The following is a 20,844-nucleotide window of genomic DNA, read 5'->3' as shown; positions in this document are numbered from 1 at the left end:
ATTCTGTTACGGACTTAGCGACAACGAGAGACAGGAACTACATGGACAGTAGACGTGTTCAGAGGTAAAAGTAAGCGTGTCCATGCCGAAGGACACGGAAGAGGATTAGTCGAACTGCTTCCATGAAATTGTTGCTGCCGTGACGGGTTGCTTTGCGTTTGCTTCTGTCCCTTTCAGGAAACGAAGGCTCCTCTGTCTAGCGCAGCCTTATTTCCTGGCATTACGAATCTCTCCAGTGAAGAAAAGCGTTGACAGAGGGCAAAGTCGATGCCGCTCCGTTTGATTACACTCTCCCGCTATCCGATTATATTCTCTGTTCGGTTACTGTACTTTGTACGTGTCCGCAACAAGCGTGAACTTTCCGACGAAAGACACCGAATACATGGGAACGTGTGTTCCTGGTTATGCTGGGTTACGTGGAGTTTCAGAGCTTATTTGCTGGATGCTCGATGACGTCGCGAACTTGAGAAATTGTGGAGATCAGTACGGTTTTGGTGAGATTACGACGAGTTTGAAGTTAAATGCAGAAGTCAGTGAAAATGGAGAATGGCGAGCGTAATAGGAAGTTATTTTTCGAATATAGAAATTTTCTGTTTAATCTTTCGAACGAGCAGTGAATATCGACGAAAAGTTTTCTCGATTTTCTAATAAATTCGTTCTACATTACTATATTCGATTAGTAGATTTGACAAAGTTCACGAAGAGCATGATTAATATCCTATATAATATCGAAAACTAAAAAAAAAAAAAAAACACTTTATATATTAAATATTAAATAATTAAGGTTTCTTAAATTTCCAAATATTAAATGCAATTCGAATTAAACGATACCATATATTACACAAGATTAAACATTCTCCATCTGAATCACAATTCATTGGAGGCTTATGCGAAAGCAGCGCAAGCATGGAATTTATGTGGTAGCCATTGTGCGGGGGCCATAAACCAGTTCTCTCGGATCGATGCGATCTTTTTGAAAGTTTGCTCAGTGGAAGAGTGGCGACAGAAACGAAAAGAGTATTGTCGCGTGGATTCGGTGCTCGTCAGGAGCACAAAGGGTTTACCCATCGTCGTCGGATTCGTTTGTTTCGCACACGTAACAACCGATAACGAGAAATAACGGTTCCGAGATCGTCCCGCTTACCATCCACTGGCTGAGTCTCCTCTTATCTTTTCTACGAGTGGCCCTCTCATATTATTGTCTCATCCGTAGGTCGGTCAAAGGATAATCGGTAGGTGGAAGCGACAAAGTCCATCCGGTCGGACGACGATTGTCTCTTCTGGCCTCGATACTCGTTTCGATTGTTCCTCGAACCCTCTGCGAACGCTAACGCCACCCTTCGATCGGTGAACGTATCCACGCGGAGAATCCAGATGTCAAAAAGAAAGAAGGTCCACTTTTTCCTGCGCTAACAAGAAACGATAACGAGAGACGTCTGGAATCGATAAACTACTGCAAATAAATGGAGATTATTTGAAACGGTAGAACTTTCTTTGTTTCTTTATTGTTGGACCAGCTGACGTAACTAATGAGTACGCTTGTGATATAAATTGATCGCGCGAAAGGGGTAACTCAAGATCGTACGAATGAGCGATGGTGGACAAAGTATTGTAAAGGATTACTTCAGGATAATGAGATAACAAAGTGGCGTTTTAGTAAAGAGGAAGCAAAATGATATTGTCTGAAGAGTGGTCGAGTAAGAAAGAAGGGATAATAGGAAGTAATTAAAGACTTATATAATATAACGATATAATATAATATAATATATACTTAGAGAACGTTTATAGCGTATAAAATAACGAAAACTGTATTTCGAATTCAGATAATATCCTACATCAAATCACGCTCGATACATATTATTAATATCATACAATACAGAAATTATACTAAATATATGAAATCAATGAATGATGATTTAAAAACGGCGAATTTAATGCAAAGACAAAGAATAAATTACTGAAATTACGAAAAATTCATAAAAGAGATGAAACTAATTTTTGAGCAGCGGCACCGCAATAAATTCATTCATCGAATTCAGGTTTTGGTAGCTCGGATAACATACACAACAGCACGGAAATATGTTGCTCCTGCGGTATCTCGTTTTATCATTGTGTACGTTCGATGAGTTAATTAATGATTTCACTTAAGCAATATTCCTCGTGGAGATATAATTCCTTGAAAATGTACAATAAGACTATAAATCAAGCGACCCTCCATTCAAACTTATTGTTCGAATATTCCGGAAGTTCGTACTCGGCGCTCCTATTCTTCCCGAAATTCTCATCCATTACCATCGTATCCCAGTAACCTAATTTTCGGCTAGGAGATTAATCGTATAATTCAAGTTCGGTCGAAGTGGAGACGCAGCCGATAACGTATATGCGAGCCAATGGCATTATAGTCGGATTCAGGAAAGTCGGCTCGATTTCATCGTTTTCATGAATGAGAGCGTAAATCAGACAGAAGAGAAAATTAGATCAAGAACGTTTGCTTGCACGGAACGTGGATTCGATTCTAATGGCCATCTTTCCATTTTCCACTAATTTTTCCTCCAGTCGATAGATAATCCACAAAATTTCTCTAGATTGACACTTTTTATGATATAATAATATCAGGGATTAAATATTACGTTTCTTTCCGTTATATTCTCTTCTTACTTTTTGTTTCAATATTTTATCATTTCCATCTATTATTCCACTGTATAGTAATATTGATTTGGACAAAGTATTACGAAGAATTGGAGCGTAATTGGGTATTCTAAGCCGAGAAAATATTTAATCGAGCGTTCGAAATATAGTCCTCAGCAATCCTACAATTTTTGTTTTACAAACATTACCAACAAAACTCTGAAGTAGAACGTCGAATCGAATCCACGTGCTTCTTTGAAAATATTGAAAACAGAGCCGAATATCGTAGAATCGTGTCTCATTCGTCGCAGTCAAAGAATCCGAGATAAATGGTGGTCCTGAGGCCATCCTCGCCGGTAAACGTCGAAGTAAGACTAAGAAAAGGAAAGGAAAGAAGGTCACGCTTACACATACACACGTTGCACTCGCAATCGTCATCTCGGATCAATCACGGAGTACGGCTAACGTAATCGGAAAGTCCTTTATATCCGGCGAAACTAAGTTCCGAGGCAATTTGTGTCCCTCTTTGTAAGGAGTAGGTGGAGACGAAGAAGAAGGAAAAGGGAGAGGATAGGGTGCTACAGAGGCGGCGACTTTGCATCGCTCGAAGCTCGGTTTAGACTGTTTCGCCCTAATATAAAGAGGGGCCCCCTCTTCTTCCTTTCTCTCGTTCGTTCTCATCTTGTCTCCTCTCTTCCCTCCCTCTCTCCCACCCCTTCCCTCTGCAACGGACCTACAACCCTCCTCCGTGCACTTTTTTTTGCTCTACCTGGTTTCTTCCCGACCGCCCTCATCCGCAATTCCCTCCAATTCTTTCCTCGAAACAAGTTTGTAAAACGCAATTTTCTCGTAGGTTGACAAGTCATCTAATCGCACGTTGGGACACCGTCTCTACTTCCTCCTTGCATTCCCTCCATTTCTCTTTCTTTCTGTCTAGTGCATGTCGCTTTCACGTGTATCACTCGTTCGTTCCGCCTTTCTTTTGCATTCTAAAGATGGGACTCGGCTGAAATGAATTGAAGGAAACGATCAAAGTATCCGCGCCTATCCTGGTTTTGTCAAAGAAAATATCGTTCGACCCGGGTACAAAGTTAATGCGCGTGCCAGGTTCGAATTAGGAATTTGATTGGCAGATCGAATGTTGCGTTTCCAAGTCCATTAATTTAAAATTGTAGATGTTACGATTGAAGGGTTTGCAGGAATAAGTTGGCAGCTCCGATGTGTAAATTGCATTTAGGAAATGAAAAGGCGGTCGTAGGTTTCATATTAAAAAATGCAAAGTTTTATTATTGTGAATATTAGTGGAACACGATTTTATAGCACGATTGGGAAAAGTAATTTTAATTCAAATTTAGTTCTAAAACTGATAAAGTAGAATTAACTTGAGTTTCGAGTTTCTTGATACAAATAACATTTCAAATAGTTACAGAATGTTTTGCGGTTCGAACAGTCAATTACAAAACATCGCGTTCTTCCTGCGTGCTCTTCGATTATTATCTCATTTAAAATTTTGCGCCATAAAAATCAATGTTTGAATTAAATTTATCCACGTGTACATATAATTGTCGTCCTCTTCTGATGGGCTTTACCGAACCAGCGTGTCACAGGTTACACAAACATCACTGAAAATCACCACACGCGCGGAGCAGTCTCCACGTATCGCTCTAATTGTCTACTGGAGCACATATGCCAGCCGGACACTTATTTAAACAAGACGAGCAAACGAGGAAGCCGGACACATGGTCAGTGAGAAAAAAATAGCGAGTTATACAAACAGGTTTAATTCGATGGAAGGGACGTTGCTCTTCCAAAGAAATTTCGTCCAAACAACCAGACTCGTTTGTCCGGTCTTCGGGAGTCCCCTCGAGTTACCAAGGCGATGTTTATGAAGTTTACATACGCGGGATCGAAAAAGGTTTTGGCCAGTACGACGGATAAGCTCGGCACGAAGATCCCTTTTACTTTCATCCCCCTTCTCTTTCCTTTCGCCTAATATAACGATAAAATAAGGAAAAGCCTGGAGTAAAAATGATTCGTGCCTGAGCTGTGATTCTTTCGGATTTTACGGTTCAGAGGTATCCAAGTCTCACGACTTTCCACGTCGATTGACTTCCGCGTTAGGGGTGGCTTCGATGCAATGACGAATACGAGCCAGCCGTCTTATTTATACCGCGTGAATACGGAATAAAAGGCCGGAATTATTATCTTGGCACCGTTCATTTATTTGCCCCCCTTCCCGTAATCTTCTCCAACCCCTGCCACAGCTATGCCGAATTAATCCTTAGATGTGGGATTCCCTTTTTACCAATGAATATAGGATAATGCGACGAGGAACGGCGTGCTGTGAATTCTTTTATTGTTATTTTAGTTTGAACGAATTTTCATGCCAAAAGTTGGGGATTTTATTGTTAGGGTTGGATCGATTGATATAAAAATAATAATAATAATAATAAACGAAGTACTGCATATATCATACAGTACTGCATACATGTGCATATTTTAACGCATATAATTATATAACAATCTGTTTAATTTACTTTATGGATATTTTTTTCCAAGTAAAAACTCTTTACTGTAACTGCAAATTTTATTGAATTCGAGAGTGTCAAATTGTCAAGGAAAGGAAACAGCTTGCCGAAACAGATAATTCGTTGTCGCCGGGAAAGAAACTCTTCACTGTAACTGCAAATTTTATTGAATTCGAGAGTGTCAAATTGTTAAGGAAAGGAAACAGCTTGCCGAAACAGATAATTCGTTGTCGCCGGGAAAGAAACATGGCGTCCTTAAAAGGAGCTATTTTCTTCTATTCCGTGTAGTACAAATTTGCTTACCCGCTAGCGTAACAAGCTTGCGATTCGTATGCTTATCGTTGCAAAAAGAACGCGTTGCATGTTATCGACTAACGACCAGAGGGAGGCAAAGGGCCAGACAAACGAGTTTTCGAATTTTCCAGCTGACCGCATCGATGCAAGGGTCAACCAGGTTAATGTTTCCCCTCTGCTCGCGTCAACCTCGTCGCCCTTTCTCTTTCGATTCTCGTCGTGCGCGCACCATGGCTTAAATCTACGTATCTGGACGTATTGTTTACTTTTAGCAAGATATACTTTGCAAAATACTAATACTAATTGCAAAAATAATTTCCAATATTTTTAGCGATATCAATCGATCACACGGGTCATTGGAATCTTCTTGCGCCGTTTTCCAAACAGCTAGATACTCGGTACGGATCAGGATGAAAGCGAACCACGGAATTCTGGAAGCCGTGTACCGATCAATTCTTCGTTCTTGAACGCGTACAGGCGAAAGTAGGTGTCAGAGATTACGAAGTGACGGCTGTGGCGCGGTCTGCCGGAAACAGGATGGAGGTTTCCACGTCGGCAGTCACGCTGCAACGTCCGATCAGCCGGAAAACGTCCAAACTCACAATCGACCCTGGGAAATATTTCATTCGGTTGGAATTTTTCTCTCGAATTTCGTTCGGGTCGAACTCGTTGCACGCGGCCATTCTCCTTCATCCGGCCTCGAAAATACAGGTCAACGTCTGAACGTAAATTCGAACGAACGACGGGAGATACACAAAAAATCTGATCTATAAGAAAATAGTCGTTGGCCATCGAATTACACCATATGCAATACGACCATACGTAGATGCATTCTCATAAATTACTGTGCTCTTAAATTTTCGTCAATAAACGCATGAAAATTTGTTGTTCGTTTATAAATAGACTGCGAACTTTTATGCATTTATGGGAAATTTATGGATGTAAAAAATGCATTGATATGCAAAGATATATAAATTATTCAACGTAGAGTGCTTATTATAGAATTTAGTAAGTAAAATAATTTTTTACCTTGCTTCCAATCTTTCAATTATGTTCACAAAAATCTGAATATGCATAAATATACACAGTTTATATATAATGTCGTTCTCTGAATAATATTACTTAAACATTTATTACTGAATAATGAATGAAGGGACGAAGCACGAACGAGAATTTCACGACATCGCGTTACGAAGATACAAATTTCGTTAGTCAGACAACTTGGTTCGGTTCTTTAGAATTTTTATTGTACAACGCCATATTCGATATGCATGAACCTAATACAATATATCAAATACGTTGCATTTTTAGTTTTTGCACGTTTGATAAAAAGATTGGCGATAAATGTATCTAAGAGAAATTCCTTAATTCTACTTTCATGTTGCCCAATCTTCAATAGTACTTTCAAATAATCAAAAGTTCTTTTCTTAAGAAAAGAAACGAAACAATAACTAAGTAACATGGAAAAATAAACGTTCGACGGTAGAAATACCTTTCTTTGGAGTACAATTTCTCCATCTTCGACCGAAAGATTCCTCGCATTATAGCTGTGATGAAACGATTTGACACAGGTTCCTCATGTATCGAGTGTAACGATGAGGTCGCAATGGTATTATAAAGGAAGAAAAAGAAAAAATAAAAATTGGAGAAATCAGATTGGAGTGGACGAATACGTTCGAATTGTGCTCCGATTCCATTGCTGGAAATAGCCGGCAGCGGAGATATGAAGTAGTACGTGGAATTCACTACTACATCCGTAGCGATGCGCCTTATTGTAACGGTGAATTGTAACTTTGTACTGTTAAACTCCGTGACTGGTCAATCGTTCGATGTTCCCCGAAAAGTTTTCTCTATAGGAGCACGTACATTCCGAAATAAATTTCGAAGCCATCCCCTGTCCGCCAGTGCAATAATCTGAAAGCCTGCTTTATTTCCACAGCGATAAACGAGGTATCGCTCTAGGCTAAAGGAAGACCAATGTCCTGCTAAAGCCTCGAATGTCCACGAAGCAATCATTTTAATCGTCGAACCATATTTATAATTTTCCTTTCTGGAACAGATTCGTATACAACGCGTGATTAGAATTGGATATAAAGTTCCATTTAAAATGTAGTCTTCAAAGAGGATTATCTTTTGATGAATAAAATTTAGTTATTACAATCAGAATAATTATAAGATAATTGTAATAATTTATAGAATTATATTATATAATTTGATATCATTTTTATATAAATTCTGAGATATTTTTCACAAAACTCTCTTCACCGAAACACGCAAATATATGTTCACAAAACAGACACCCCCCTCCCCCTTTTTCCAATATACATTCCTATCGCGCCAGGCTTGTTATAACCCGATTTCTCCAGCAGATTCGCAGATTGCATCGATTCTGTACCACTTAAAACTCCCTGAAAATCTTATCAAGCTTCGTTTGCACCTTCAACGGGGGAACTCGCAGCAATTGAAAACACAGGTGTACGAAACAATAAGCTTTCCTTAAACAGCCTACAAGCTCGAGTGGGTGTAGATGTTTAGAACAGTCAACGTGCTAGCTCTGAAGAAGAAGAGAATAAGGAGCAGAGAGGCATAGAGGCAGAGAAAGAGAGACGGACAGAGAGGAAGAGAGAGGGAGGGAGCGAAGTGTAGGTGATTTCGCCGATTACAGAACGAATCCAAGAGGATCCCTTTCATGCTCTCCTTTCACGAACGAAGTCAAGTAACAATTCCGAGATTACGGCGCTCCCGAAATGAAATTTCATTCGCGAGTCCCCGAGGAACCGCGCGTTTCAAGGGGGCACACGGTGGTGCTTTTCTCCTTTTTCTCCGGCGGCTCTTTCTCTTATCCATCGCGCAACCGGTCGCCTCTTCCAATTTTCTCTTCGTTTCGAGGAGAACGTTAGGTAGGGATACGCCACGAGGGAGTTTACCGGAAAGATTTCGTCACGGGACGATATTATTCCGTCTTTTCCCCGTTCCAACCTCGCGGATCTTCTGCAAAGGACTTTCTCGATATTCTGTTTAATCTTCTATCTCGTTCTTACGTTCAGTGTTTTTAGATTTAGTTCTTTCTCGTTCAGCCTTTAAATGACAGCCGGGTGATCAATGTAGCAGCTTGGAGATTGCGCCTGAAATTCGGCTGACACCGCCGCAAACGAATCCATCAGTTGTAACGCTTGCTCGTGCTGTTTGTTTGCTGACGACGTCTCTTTATTTCTTTATTTCCCTACCTAAACTGCAATTTATTTTCGTAAAACAGGCAGAGAGGTAGAAAAAGTGTCCCCTTCCATAGGTTTCAACTTTGTGCCAATGTTTCTTAGTTGTGTCCGATGCTGATTTACAAGATTCGAACTTTGAAGACTCGAAGAGTTCTGGAACGTGATTTTATAGATCGCGTCATGTAAAATTGTTCCGTCGATGCGTTGGCTGTGAAAGTATCGTTGAAAAGTTTCTTTCTAGAAAACAATAGTATTGGAATGTATGCCTGTTCTAATATTATAATAGAATATTAATTAGAGAATTCTTAATTGTATCTTAAGATAAGAACGATGTAATGAAATAGTATTTATAACATCAGTTTTCTTTATTTTCAACTTATGGAATTATTCGTATCAATGTGACTCCTGAATGACCTACATAGTGTTTTTATTAATTATGTCCAATTAAATAAATATGTGGAACTGTTTTGATGAGTATCGTCTAAATGAATCTTTGCCAGTTTCCCGATATACAGTCATGATACGAATCTCTAGTAATACGGATGCGTTTAGATATGTGAGCTGGAGGATGGCGGCTCGTGGCCATGCGTATCTGCAATAACAGGATCACGAGCTTATAGCCGGAGCTTAGAGGGTTCGATCAATTATTGTTCGCTTCCTATCTACGTCACGCCGGCCTGGAGCGTCGAGCAACAACGAAGCGAAGCTGAGTGGCGCTCGTTGCCTGCACTTCCTGCTGTTATTAGGAAGTAAGCTATCCTGTACTCTAGAAACTGTCACGTTATGATGTTTACGTTCCAGCATTTTCGAGCTAATATCACGAACCGCTAGAGATAACGGTTATCGAGACCTGTTGTCCAGGATAAGTCGCTATATTTCTATTGTAAATGTAAAATCGTTTCCTCGAAATTGCTAATGAGAAATCTGCCCGGGTATTGCTACTTTACAATCGTCTTCGAGGATGGTTAACTGGTACACTTAAATGGTACATAAAATGAACTTCAATTTCCGAAAATTTCATTATCCTATTGTCTATGTGAAAGTATTTCATATATATAACTTGGTTACAGATAGTAGCAATTAAATTGATTTGATATTAATGGATTATAAAGGACTCTTTTTATTATTAAGCGAAACAGTTTTTACCATAAACGTTGGAAATGGAAAATTCAACCGAGGGAAATTCAGAGTAAAGGCTATATTTTAAAGCTTTGTTTCGTCAATCAAATAATTGAATTATTATGAAAATTTTATTCACTTTAAATGTAAAAAGAATAAGTTCTTTAAAAGCCGTTATAATTATTAATTCAAATGTAATTAATATTTAAAACATTAAAACGAAAACTCGCAATTAACAATTTACTCGATCTATCATTTCGTCTCATGAGACCTTATCGTAGAAAGTTGTTCGATCACGTTAATGAAGACGATAACACGCGTTTATTTATTAATCTTGTGAGCTAATCTCTCCAAATTTTAGTTTGAAATATTGCGTAAGTTTCACGGTCGTAACAATAGCGTAAATCTTCGCACGTGAAATAGCCTATAGACCTGTCAGAACCAACTATATCGTCACGGTTAGGCCGCTTATCTCCGTACGGTGGCATGCTAATCAACGAGCTACTACACCTGCATCTATATGGAGTAAACGTTTCTGGATAGTTATCTCGATTTGTCGAAATAATCCCCGGACAAATCACAGCGATCGTGTTCAGGCTTATCTTCGTTTCTATTTCCACAGCGTAACATATCACGATTCAGATGAATCTATCTCGTTTATTTGGTTTGTTACTTACGTCGTTTATACGTAGATTCATCTCAACGCATTAACGTAATTCAATAAATAGAGAAACAAAATTTGTGTAAAATATAGTTAATGTGTTTTATATAGAAGATTAATTTGATTTCATATTAAATAGGCTATCAGATATTCTTTCATTGTCAAAATAAATAATTTTGATCCTAAATATTTGAAGAGATGAATTCATAATTGGTAGTACTAACGGTGAAAATTCAGCGGAAAGAAATTTAAATTAAATATTTCAGAGTAAATTTCTCTGTGTTTAATGCTTTTCTATTAGTAAACCTATCTTGCGAAGAAAATACAGCTTTCATTTTATATCTAATCGTACAACTTAAGAATTGATTATAATTAGAATGTGGATAAAAATTCACACATAATACCATTACTAAACCGAACGCATTACTCAATTCTTATAATTTTTCTAATTTGTCAACTCACAATACTTTGAAACAGACACCACAAGAAATCTACAAAGTGTTGTTACTTTCTAATATTTTTATGAATCTTCGATGAATTAAAATTTCAAAAATCCATCAATCAATTGAAAAGAGAGAAGATCAGAAATTCTTATCTGTTAATTAAAATTCCAAAAATCTATCACTCAACTTAAAGGAAGTAAAGTTTAGAACAGTATATTAATTCATTTACATAGTAAATTATACTGATTTCTTCGTTGAAAGTTGCATTATTAGTTAATTGCTCGAGCATAGTTTGCAAAGCGTCTTGAATTTTAACGAAGGAAACTACCGCTTACAGTGTAGCGAACGTGTTTGGCGCGTGAATCAAACGTTCTATCTATTTCTAGCGAATTAAGGAGCGTTTCAAGGAGGGATGGCAAGCCTGTCAAGTTCGGAGGATTCGCAAATTGACGATTTACGGTCACCAAACAGGACGATAAGCGAATGCCTGCGGGCTTAATGGGCCCCGGGGCCATAAGCGGCGGGGTTTCGACAAGATTTGCATGACAATGCCCTGTCATTACGCGCCCGGCCCAATCAAACGTCGAGCACACACCGTTTGCTCAGCAAGTGTTTATTACCGGCGCGCCATGTAAATGCTACGGCTTCTGTACATCAGTATATACATACACTGCCGCGGTCGCATTAGTAATTCCTCCTTTCGTAGACAGATAGGATTCCAAGCAGCTCCCGCTACTGGTCTTCTACCTCAGAATCCTGTTAAATTCTAGATCCTATCGAAGATCTTGTTCCGTGTTTCCGGTCAAGTTCTTGCGTAACTTAGGTAACCATAACTCTTGAAATTTTGTACACTTTTTGTTGATAATAATTTGGAGACTGTTTTCAAAGCAACGTTGTTTATTATAAATACACTACGGATTTTTATCCGAATTTATTGTAAATTTTGATGGACCTGAGTAAAAAAATAGAATCTAAATAGGTCTGTTTCTTTCATTAACAATTATACCAAGTACTCTATTTTGAATATTTTAGGTGTTCTTGTATATCATATAATATATGTAGGGACGATAGAGCGGATGACTATTACGGGAGGTTGAACTATTATTTTGTCGATAGGTAAAAAGAGCTAACAGCACTAGCTGGCTAAGACTCTTGTCTTCACGCAGGCACTTGCTGCAAACACACACACACACACACTTATGTATATCCTTTTTGGCCTAAAAAAGACTGCAAGTGGCCATCAGCGATATCGCCTGCTGACATTAGAACTAAATAGAAAACTATCGGCGATCAATTGTTATCACTGTGATAACTCAGATAACTCTGTCCCCTTAAACTATCTATAATGTAACACTCGTCCTCAACTTATACAACATTACCATATACACATATATATATGCTATCTGTGTATTTTCATATCTTTAAATTTCGCATATTTTCGATGCAGACAAATTTGCAGTCCAGTTATAACGGTACTTCGACATTGCTTATTTTACTCATTACTTCGCCACACCAACACGTCATACTAGCTACAGCAAAAAAAGCTTCAGAGAACATCTGTGTCTTTCAATCCTCGTTATACGAGTAAGTAGCAATCACAGGTGGCTAGTAACAAAGTAACCACGAAAGTAAGACTGTCGGTAATTACTTGCGGGTCCATTCTTTCTCTAGCAATCTCCTCGAAAATCGCTTTATCTTTCTTACGGCAGATCGTAGCCGCGAATTAAGCGAGTGCTGTTTATTTGCTCGTATCGACAGTATTTTAGAGACAAAGAAGAGTCGAGCGCTCGGAACAGGGATAAATAGAGAAAGCGAAAGGGGTACAAGAGAGAGAGAAGACGAAAGGCCAAAGGCAGTGGTAGACTGGATGGTGGGTGGGTTGTGCATGGACTCGCGAGATACGAGAAATAATGGTAGCACGTATACGCGCGCTGCTTGTACACACAAGACCACATGCACCGAGAGAAACTGACCACCGAACAGTTCCAATGGGGCCTGCTCGCCACTCCGTCGGTAATAGTCTCGACAATAATCATTTATTGTTCCTCAATGGCGTCGACGCGCTGCCGGAGCTCAACTACCAGGAGTAGTAAGGGAGAAGAGAGAGAAAGAGAAGGGTAGCTAGGATTTAAAGCCAACGCCAAAGCCGCGCGAGTTTCGTGAAAGTTCTATCGTGTTCCATGATGTTAATGTTCATTGATAATAGAACGATTATGAGGAAATTAAATATAATAGCTGCTAGGCCTAGTTGCACGATAATTTTTACTAACTAATAATGTCAGTGCATCGATAATATAGTTAATATAATAAAATATATTTGTAGCGGCACTCGACAGTAAACTTTTCAACGATTTCTGTCCCGTGGCTCGCTACACAAAGAGCCTATTGCCAGATATCGATACAGCTTCACAGTATATTTTCAGCTGGCCTAAGGACCCGCTATAAATCTTAGGACTTATTTAGCTAAGGTTCTTTAAATGAACAAATAGTCTTTCTCTTAACAGTACCTAGATGATATCTACTACGGGAATCTGCTTTCCACACGTACAATGCTTCCCGCTAGCAACTTCCTCTCAAGGACTGTTAGCATTCTTCTTCAACCAACAACATAGAAATTAACCAATTAACAGTAGCGTCCATTTCCCTCACTTTCCGAACGAAGGCTTTCCTCTACGAATCTAATGATTTCGTATCCTTAGACACACCCCATCATAGTTTTCGTCTGCAACATCATCGTGACGGAAAGTGAATCGTTAGACATCAGTCCGAGTCAATAGTCATTAGTTTGCAGTAATAATTGATCCGAGTTTCTCGACATCTTAAGCAATCATCATCCGAACTTATATCGCGCATTGGAACGCATCGACCAAAAGTCGAACTTGTAATCGCGAATCGCGAACCGCTAATAGTAATCGCGAGTTCTACGCAAAGTGTACATATAGAGTATATGTTAATAAATATATATTGTTAAATATACTCAAGTGTTTTTTCCGCACCTATCACGACCTATCCACCTCATATCTAATATTAATATAGTAAAATATAGAGAGAACATTTTAAAATATAATAAACAGACTGTTTTTATACTGGTTTTTATACTCTTTTGAGAAATATAAAGGAGGCACAGAAGGCATGTGGTATGCAAAAAAGTATAAAATAGAATTGAACTGTGCAAGAGGATCCAGGAATTAAAAAGGGGTTGTTACATTCATTGACTTGAATAATATTGCATATGGACACATCCTATGCAAATCAGTGTGTGTATCAGATATGGATCAGAGAACGTTGGAGTAGTCATTCTTGACTATTAAACAGTTTATACAAAGAAAACATCTGCAGCATTAAGGAAATGCAACGGGCGAATTTCGCGCATAATATCTTTCAACTAGATCGACTCGCACGAAAGCTTTTTCGAGTGTCTTTGAAACAAATTCGCCTTTTCTCTCTTTATCATGCAGATGCGGAACTGACGCTGTTTGGTTCACGTTTTAACAACTCCACTCGTCGTATGCTAATTCACCAATGCCCCTTTTGCTATGGAACTTTGGAATGCTTAATCCTAGGACGACAATGGACGCAACTGGTTCATATCTTTTGCGCTGAAGTCGCTTTATTGGAAAATTTGAATCTCCATTCGTGGAATTTGGTTAAAACGTTAACAAACATTAATTTTTACAATAAAAGAACACAAACAAATAAACTGTGAAATAAGATTAATAAATAATAAATAATAGTAATAATAATGATAACAAATAATAAAATAAATAATATCATATGATGACTAAAAATAAAAAGTGTACTTTACTTTTTACTTCATAAAATAACATTTTTAATTCTAGTCCCTGCTAATAACTTCTATTTGATTTTCACCATAAAATAACAGAAATTTTAAGCGTTAAAACACAAAGTCAGAAAAATGTTAAAATATCAAAATGCAACGAGTATTTACTTCATTCTCCAAAAAAAAGGAATAAGATAAAATTGATAATTCCTGTTTCAATAACGACCGTGAATATTTCGCATCATAGATCGCTTTACAGCTTTCCTGCTTTGTGTACTCAACGAGGAAGCATTAGGGCTCTTTAATCGAATAGTCGATCCAATTGTATTTGAACGTTTGTAACGAGTTTTTTGTACGTTGTATAACGTATTTGTGCTACGCATGGTAGAGCGACAGGATCAATCACGGCCTTGCAACCCTTTCAAACACGCGAACCAGGGAGTTTCATTTGATGTACGTGATACCGGATTACGCTCGTAAGTAAAGAAATTGAATTAAAATATATTATCCTATAGCGACAAAAAGAGAGTTTACTGTTCTTTTAAACAACATATTAAACGTTATTAGTTGGTATTAATTTATTAAAATTGAAAAAAATTTATTATTAGTGGAACAATTCTTCCAAGATTCTTATTTCTATTAAAATATAAATTTATATAATAAATTTGATAAAGCACAAATTTACAAAGTTAGTAGTAAATAAAACAGAATTAAACCTATATTAATGTATGTTATCTTCTTTATAAATAAATAAAGTCTGTGCAACACCTTCATCCCCTCCAAAAAAAACCATCAAAATCTACACATCTATTCTTTCATAACAATTCTCGATAGATATTTTCTATCTCACTACTTCTGTAATCAGCCGTGGGGTAACAGCGTTAGATAAAGCCGTTGATGCGTCTTAAAGTTGTTCTCCGGAATTGAAAAGGGTCTTGAAGGGTTTCGTGGATGTCGAAGAAAGCGAACGAACGCCTATCGAAACAGCTCGCGAAAGAAAATCTCTCCTTCCCTCTAACCCAACAGGGATAGAGTACCAAATTCAAAGAGAAGGATGAAACTCTCTATTGGTACGTATAACAGACAAGGAGAAGTGTTAGAGAAAAGATGGAGGAAGGCAGACACACACACGTACGACGAGAGGAGAGAAACGACGTGGCTTCGAAGCTCGATTATGTGATATAAAGTTGGCTGAAGCGAGGGGTGGATAAGGAAGAGGAGGGCCAAAGAGAGATGCACCCCGTTGATTGAGCCGCCACCTTCAACGTGCCGTGAACACATGTGCTGGTGGCAACACTCTGATTGGAAGCCAGATGGGCTCTTCAGCATCTTACCTTAGCACCCTCTCTCTGTGTTTCTCTCCTTCGGTTCATCGTTTCTTTCCTTCTCTTTTGGTTGCCACAACCCGGCCTCCGCGCCTCTGTTTCCATCTCCGGCATCTTTTTCTTCGTCGACACCTGAAACACAACCTTCTTTCGCAAAGTACCTACAGGTATATAGAGCCTAGGACGACTATCGTCGAGTGAACGTACCTCACCGCTTCTCTCTATCGTCTGCATGCATACTACTCGCCGAACACCACCGATCAAATTGAAACGAAGCGAAGAGGATAAGAAGATATGCAAAGAGCAGATGAACCTCGACGATTTTGCCTGAAAATCGGGTTTACGGGTTAATAGGGTTAAGAGACTTCGTTTCAGTCGAATAGAATGTTTAAGAATTTGACAATCTGGAAATATTGAGAATTTAGTGATTTGGATATTCGACGATTTGGGAATTTAAGAGTTTTGAAAAATCAGATAATTTAGGAGTTTTGAGAATAAATTTCTTCTCGTTGTACAATGAGTAAAACTATAATAATTGGAATATTGATATTAAATCTTATCTGAGTCAAATTGACCGCATCGTATAAAACTAAAATTTATCAGGTATTTCTCAGTACTCTTTTCTGAATTTAAAGGAATATCTGTGGGATTGATTGGATCGAATAGAATCACCAGTTCGGAATCCGGGTCATCTCGTTGATGGTAGTTTTGGTCTTAACGAAAGTTCGCAAACCACTTGGAGACGCGACGCCATTCGTTGTATTCAAATTCTTGGCGAGTTTTAAAGCGTCGAAAGCACACATATGGATGTGAAACCTATCTGAGCCTATCCACAGGATCATTCAGAGAATTCCGGTATTTTACATTAATAGGATTTGGAAAGTTGGCAATGCCACTTGCGTATTCTTTCTTCATGAAGCTCTCGCCGCTTTTAGCATACATTAACGTATTGATTTTGTTAAAACTTTCAGTATAACTTTGCAACTGTGTCGTTCTGCAGATTTTTCTTGAAATCTAAAAATTTAGATATTCAGTAACTGTGGGAATATAGAAATTTCATGAATTTATAAATGTAAATAACAAATTAAACAGAATGAAATAAATTATATATATATCGATAAAATTAAGTTACCTACAATTTTTAAAGACTTCTTCTGAATTTTCGTGTTTCTTTAGGAGAAAAAGCTCTCAAACGTTATTCTAATCCCCGTACATTAGCAAGACCAGCTGCTATTGTAATCGCTAGATTTCGCGGGGCCACAATTACGACAATAGCGAGAGGAGTTTAACGAGTCGCAACACAGTATAAAGTCAGGCATCACCTCGTTCCTGCTAAAGACAGAAAATCCCTGGCTGCCACTTTCTCGCTGAGTAGCAAGGAGCGCTGTAGTTACCGGACACTCTAATTACCGCTTTTGGATCGCGCGTTTCAAAAGAAGCCATTTCATAATAAGTGTCACCAACAGATACAAATAGAACCTTCGAACGCTGAAGCTAAATAAAGTGCAGTAATCGTCTGGTGAGACGAATAATTGGTGCTCCGAGGCATGTTTAGGACTCTCTTAGATATCCCTCTCGTTATCGAAAGTGCTTAGCTTTTTTTACGTCTCAACTTTTTTACATCCTTTTGTTGTCTGAATGTTACTACTTTCTCGTATGAATTATTCTATCAACATTTTTATGAGAAATTAAACGTTATCGATACTGCAAGATTTTGGTAGACTTTAATATTTACTACAGGAACTTTAATCGATTTGGTTAATGGATATTGCATAAATTAATGGTAAATCAGATTAGAAGTTCCGAACATGAAAAGTTTCGAATTCAAAAAATACATAAAACTTTCAAAATATGGTGCTTGTTACAATATGCCAACGAATTAAATAAATCTCTGCTTCCCCGTTGCTTTAGGTTATGATACCTATAAACATTTACAGTCTATCTTTGCCTGTAAAAATCTAGCAATCTTCGATTTAATAAATGCGAAACGATATTTGATGCCGTCGATTATTCACAACAGAAGGATTATTCGTTACATTATTAATTCTTTAAAATGTCGACTGCACGTCACAATATTTATTGTAGTAAGATGAATCTAAATCTCTCTGATTCTGTTCATAAAAATGTAAATTCGTTTAGAAATCCATCTGATAATCATCAATACCGAAAACTCTCGAATCATCTAATTTCCCATCGATCTCCCGATCTCCATCATCCAGCCTGGAAATAAATCCATTCCTAAAAGCCACGGGTGTCGCGATCAGAGAAACAGCGTCTCGCCATGCCAGTGTAGAGGCTGGAGGTAACGTCAGTAGGTTTACGGGCTGAACGTAAACGGGCTTGTTAGGACGGCTGGATGGGTACGAAGGTTTTCACGGGTCTGAAGGGAGGAGGAACGAAGGAGGGAGAGACAGAAAAGGAAGCAGGGGATTCCAGTCAGGACATGAGGGACAGTTCACCGGCTTTACCCGGCGGCAATCCCTAGAGGTGGCAGTCCCGTTGCAAGCTGAACCTAGTCTGTGGTTGCTGGCTTGTTAGATCCAGTTTGGGGTTGGTACGGTCTGAAGAGGGGGTTGCCCAGTGGAGGGCGCCACTCTTCAGTAGACCGCAATCGGGTATGCAATTTACGTGGTGTCCGACCTCTGCGACCTCTACCCCATCCCCTTTATTCTCCTACTCACGTCCCAGCATCCTCGCACCCTCGAGCTTCACATCCTCCTCCCTTCTACCGCCTCATTTCTTCCAGCCAGGTTTCAACCGGGAGTGGGAGAAATTTTATTTCGAATTAAAAGGAGAAACGATCGCACGGAATTCGGTAACTTGAAAATTTTGAAAGCTAGGAAACTTCGGGAATTTTCGTATTTGCGGTATATGTCTGAAACCTGAGAATTTTAGAATTTGGAAATTCTGGAATTGAAGAATTTCGAGAGAGGGAGGAGGGGGGTTCAGGAATTTGGAAAAGTTAGGAATATAGGAAGTTCTGGAATTGATTAATTTTCAGGTTAGAGAAGTTTCGGAAGTTTTGGAACTTTCAGATAATAGAAATTCCGCTAATGTAAGAAGTTCGGGAACTTTTAATTCCATGATTTTAAGAATTTCCTTGAAATCTTAATTCATTATTTCAAAGGACAAGTTGTTTTATTTCGTTATTATCTGAACTGATTAAACAATTATGAAGTAAAATAACATGTCATTTGAAATATTATTTCGAAAGCGTTCACAGGTCTGGCAATAATTACGTAATAAAGTAACAGGTTATTTGAAATAATATTTCAAATAATGTAATTTCAAACGTGCTCTGGTCTGGCTTTCTCCAGGATTCGCAGTCGTGTGCAGAACGACGGATCCGAGTATAAGGTTGTGTTCAGAGTTCTGTCGACGCTCGATACTCAACAGTGTGTTGGAAAACGTGGCTGAATATTGGCGGCTGTGGGGACGATTAGTCGTGGAGGGTGAGAAAGGTGCGGATATGGCGGCAGAACGAAAGCCGATGACTGTCGCGAACAGAAGCGAACTGTTAGGATGGAACTGGTTTCTTCCAACGAGAGGAACGCTGTAAGATTTCTCGTGGTCCTCGACACCGTGGCTCTACGAACACCGGTAATGACGCGCAGGAAATTGGAACTAGAGGAGGATTGAAATTGGTCGAGCATACGAACTAACAATTTGTCGGAGATCAGAACGAAATGTTTCCATCGGTCGTTCTGTTAACGTGACCGATTTCGTTTGGGCTTTCTTTGCCACGAACTGGTCTTCATTTCCTTCAAGAGGGAAGTGCGTCCTCAACGAATCTGAATGCAAACGATAACAAAAGATGTCGATCAGTTGTATTTTCTGTGTAACAAATAATTGCATCTTTCACTTCGTTTTATATTTAAAGAATATTTCACATTGAAATATATCGAAAAGAATAATGAAATGTTAGTTTTTTCAATAGAATCTCTCAGAATACATCGTTGTAGATCTATAAAAAATGAAGGAAATGATCAACGGGTTATACATTTCATTTGATATATTTTTTTCCATTAAAATTCTATATCTACAAACCTTGATATTGAGAAGCTTGAATTGTTTCATGTTTTGTTCTAAAAGATTTATGTAAAAATTGTAAGTAAATGTCAGTACCTTTTCTTCAATGAATTCAAAAGATGTTTTAAGAATGCACTTTACGATCAATGAAACAAGTAATCGGCGGCACCAGGTGTTATAGAGGTCTCAGGTTGTTCGACACGTTCCAATGCAAATGTCAGGTTGAGCGTTCCAACCTCGCGTAATGCGCATGTTAATCGGTTGAGGCCACGTCGTGTACCGGTACCAACGGCATAATTCGCTCAATTTACAAGCCTTATCGCAACCGTTGCATTTAATCGTCGAGAATTAGGTTATATCGTCCGACTGACATTGCCGCCTTATCGGATCGGTGCGTCAAAGATGAATTTACATGTGATAAAAATCTATTTTACCATTAATCTCATAAATATTTAATTACTAATTTGGTGAATTAGAGCTCATTGGTTACCATTCCGATAAAATTGACATGCAAATTAAAAAAAATAAATTCATAAACGAAATAAATTAAAACAGATTGCATAAGTTGAGAAATAATGATAGTTGGAAAATTATTATCGATTTGACAAATCGGAGGATTTGTAATTAGATTACATTGATTTGGAAAAGAGAAACGGCTCGAATATTATGATAGATTTGGTAAAGAAATAATTTGAAAATTAAAATCAATTTTCCTTTGATAAAAAAATAATTTAATGATTGCGATCATATAAAAAATTAAAATTTCAGTGTTAACTAGATCTCATTTTCATCGATTATACTCGTGAAGAGCATTGAATACC

General features: G+C 38.3%; 1 protein-coding gene across 1 annotated transcript in view; it reads right to left on the bottom strand.

Moving 5' to 3' along the window:
* The window catches only part of LOC126917494 (3-hydroxyacyl-CoA dehydrogenase type-2-like), a 31,560-nt gene extending 15,332 nt beyond the window's left edge, over nt 1–16,228 (bottom strand). Inside the window, exons 1-2 of the mRNA XM_050724399.1 lie at nt 16,202–16,228; nt 16,004–16,126 (exon numbers count right to left, since the gene is read on the bottom strand). Of these exons, the coding sequence (XP_050580356.1) occupies nt 16,004–16,126; nt 16,202–16,228 (150 nt within the window). The remainder of the gene's footprint in view (nt 1–16,003; nt 16,127–16,201) is intronic.
* Between the last annotated feature and the right edge of the window lie 4,616 nt (nt 16,229–20,844).

Source organism: Bombus affinis, chromosome 6 (assembly GCF_024516045.1).
Source record: "Bombus affinis isolate iyBomAffi1 chromosome 6, iyBomAffi1.2, whole genome shotgun sequence".
Lineage (NCBI taxonomy): Eukaryota > Metazoa > Arthropoda > Insecta > Hymenoptera > Apidae > Bombus > Bombus affinis.
Note: the sequence above shows the minus strand (reverse complement) of the source record. Positions and strands in the feature narration are given on the sequence as shown.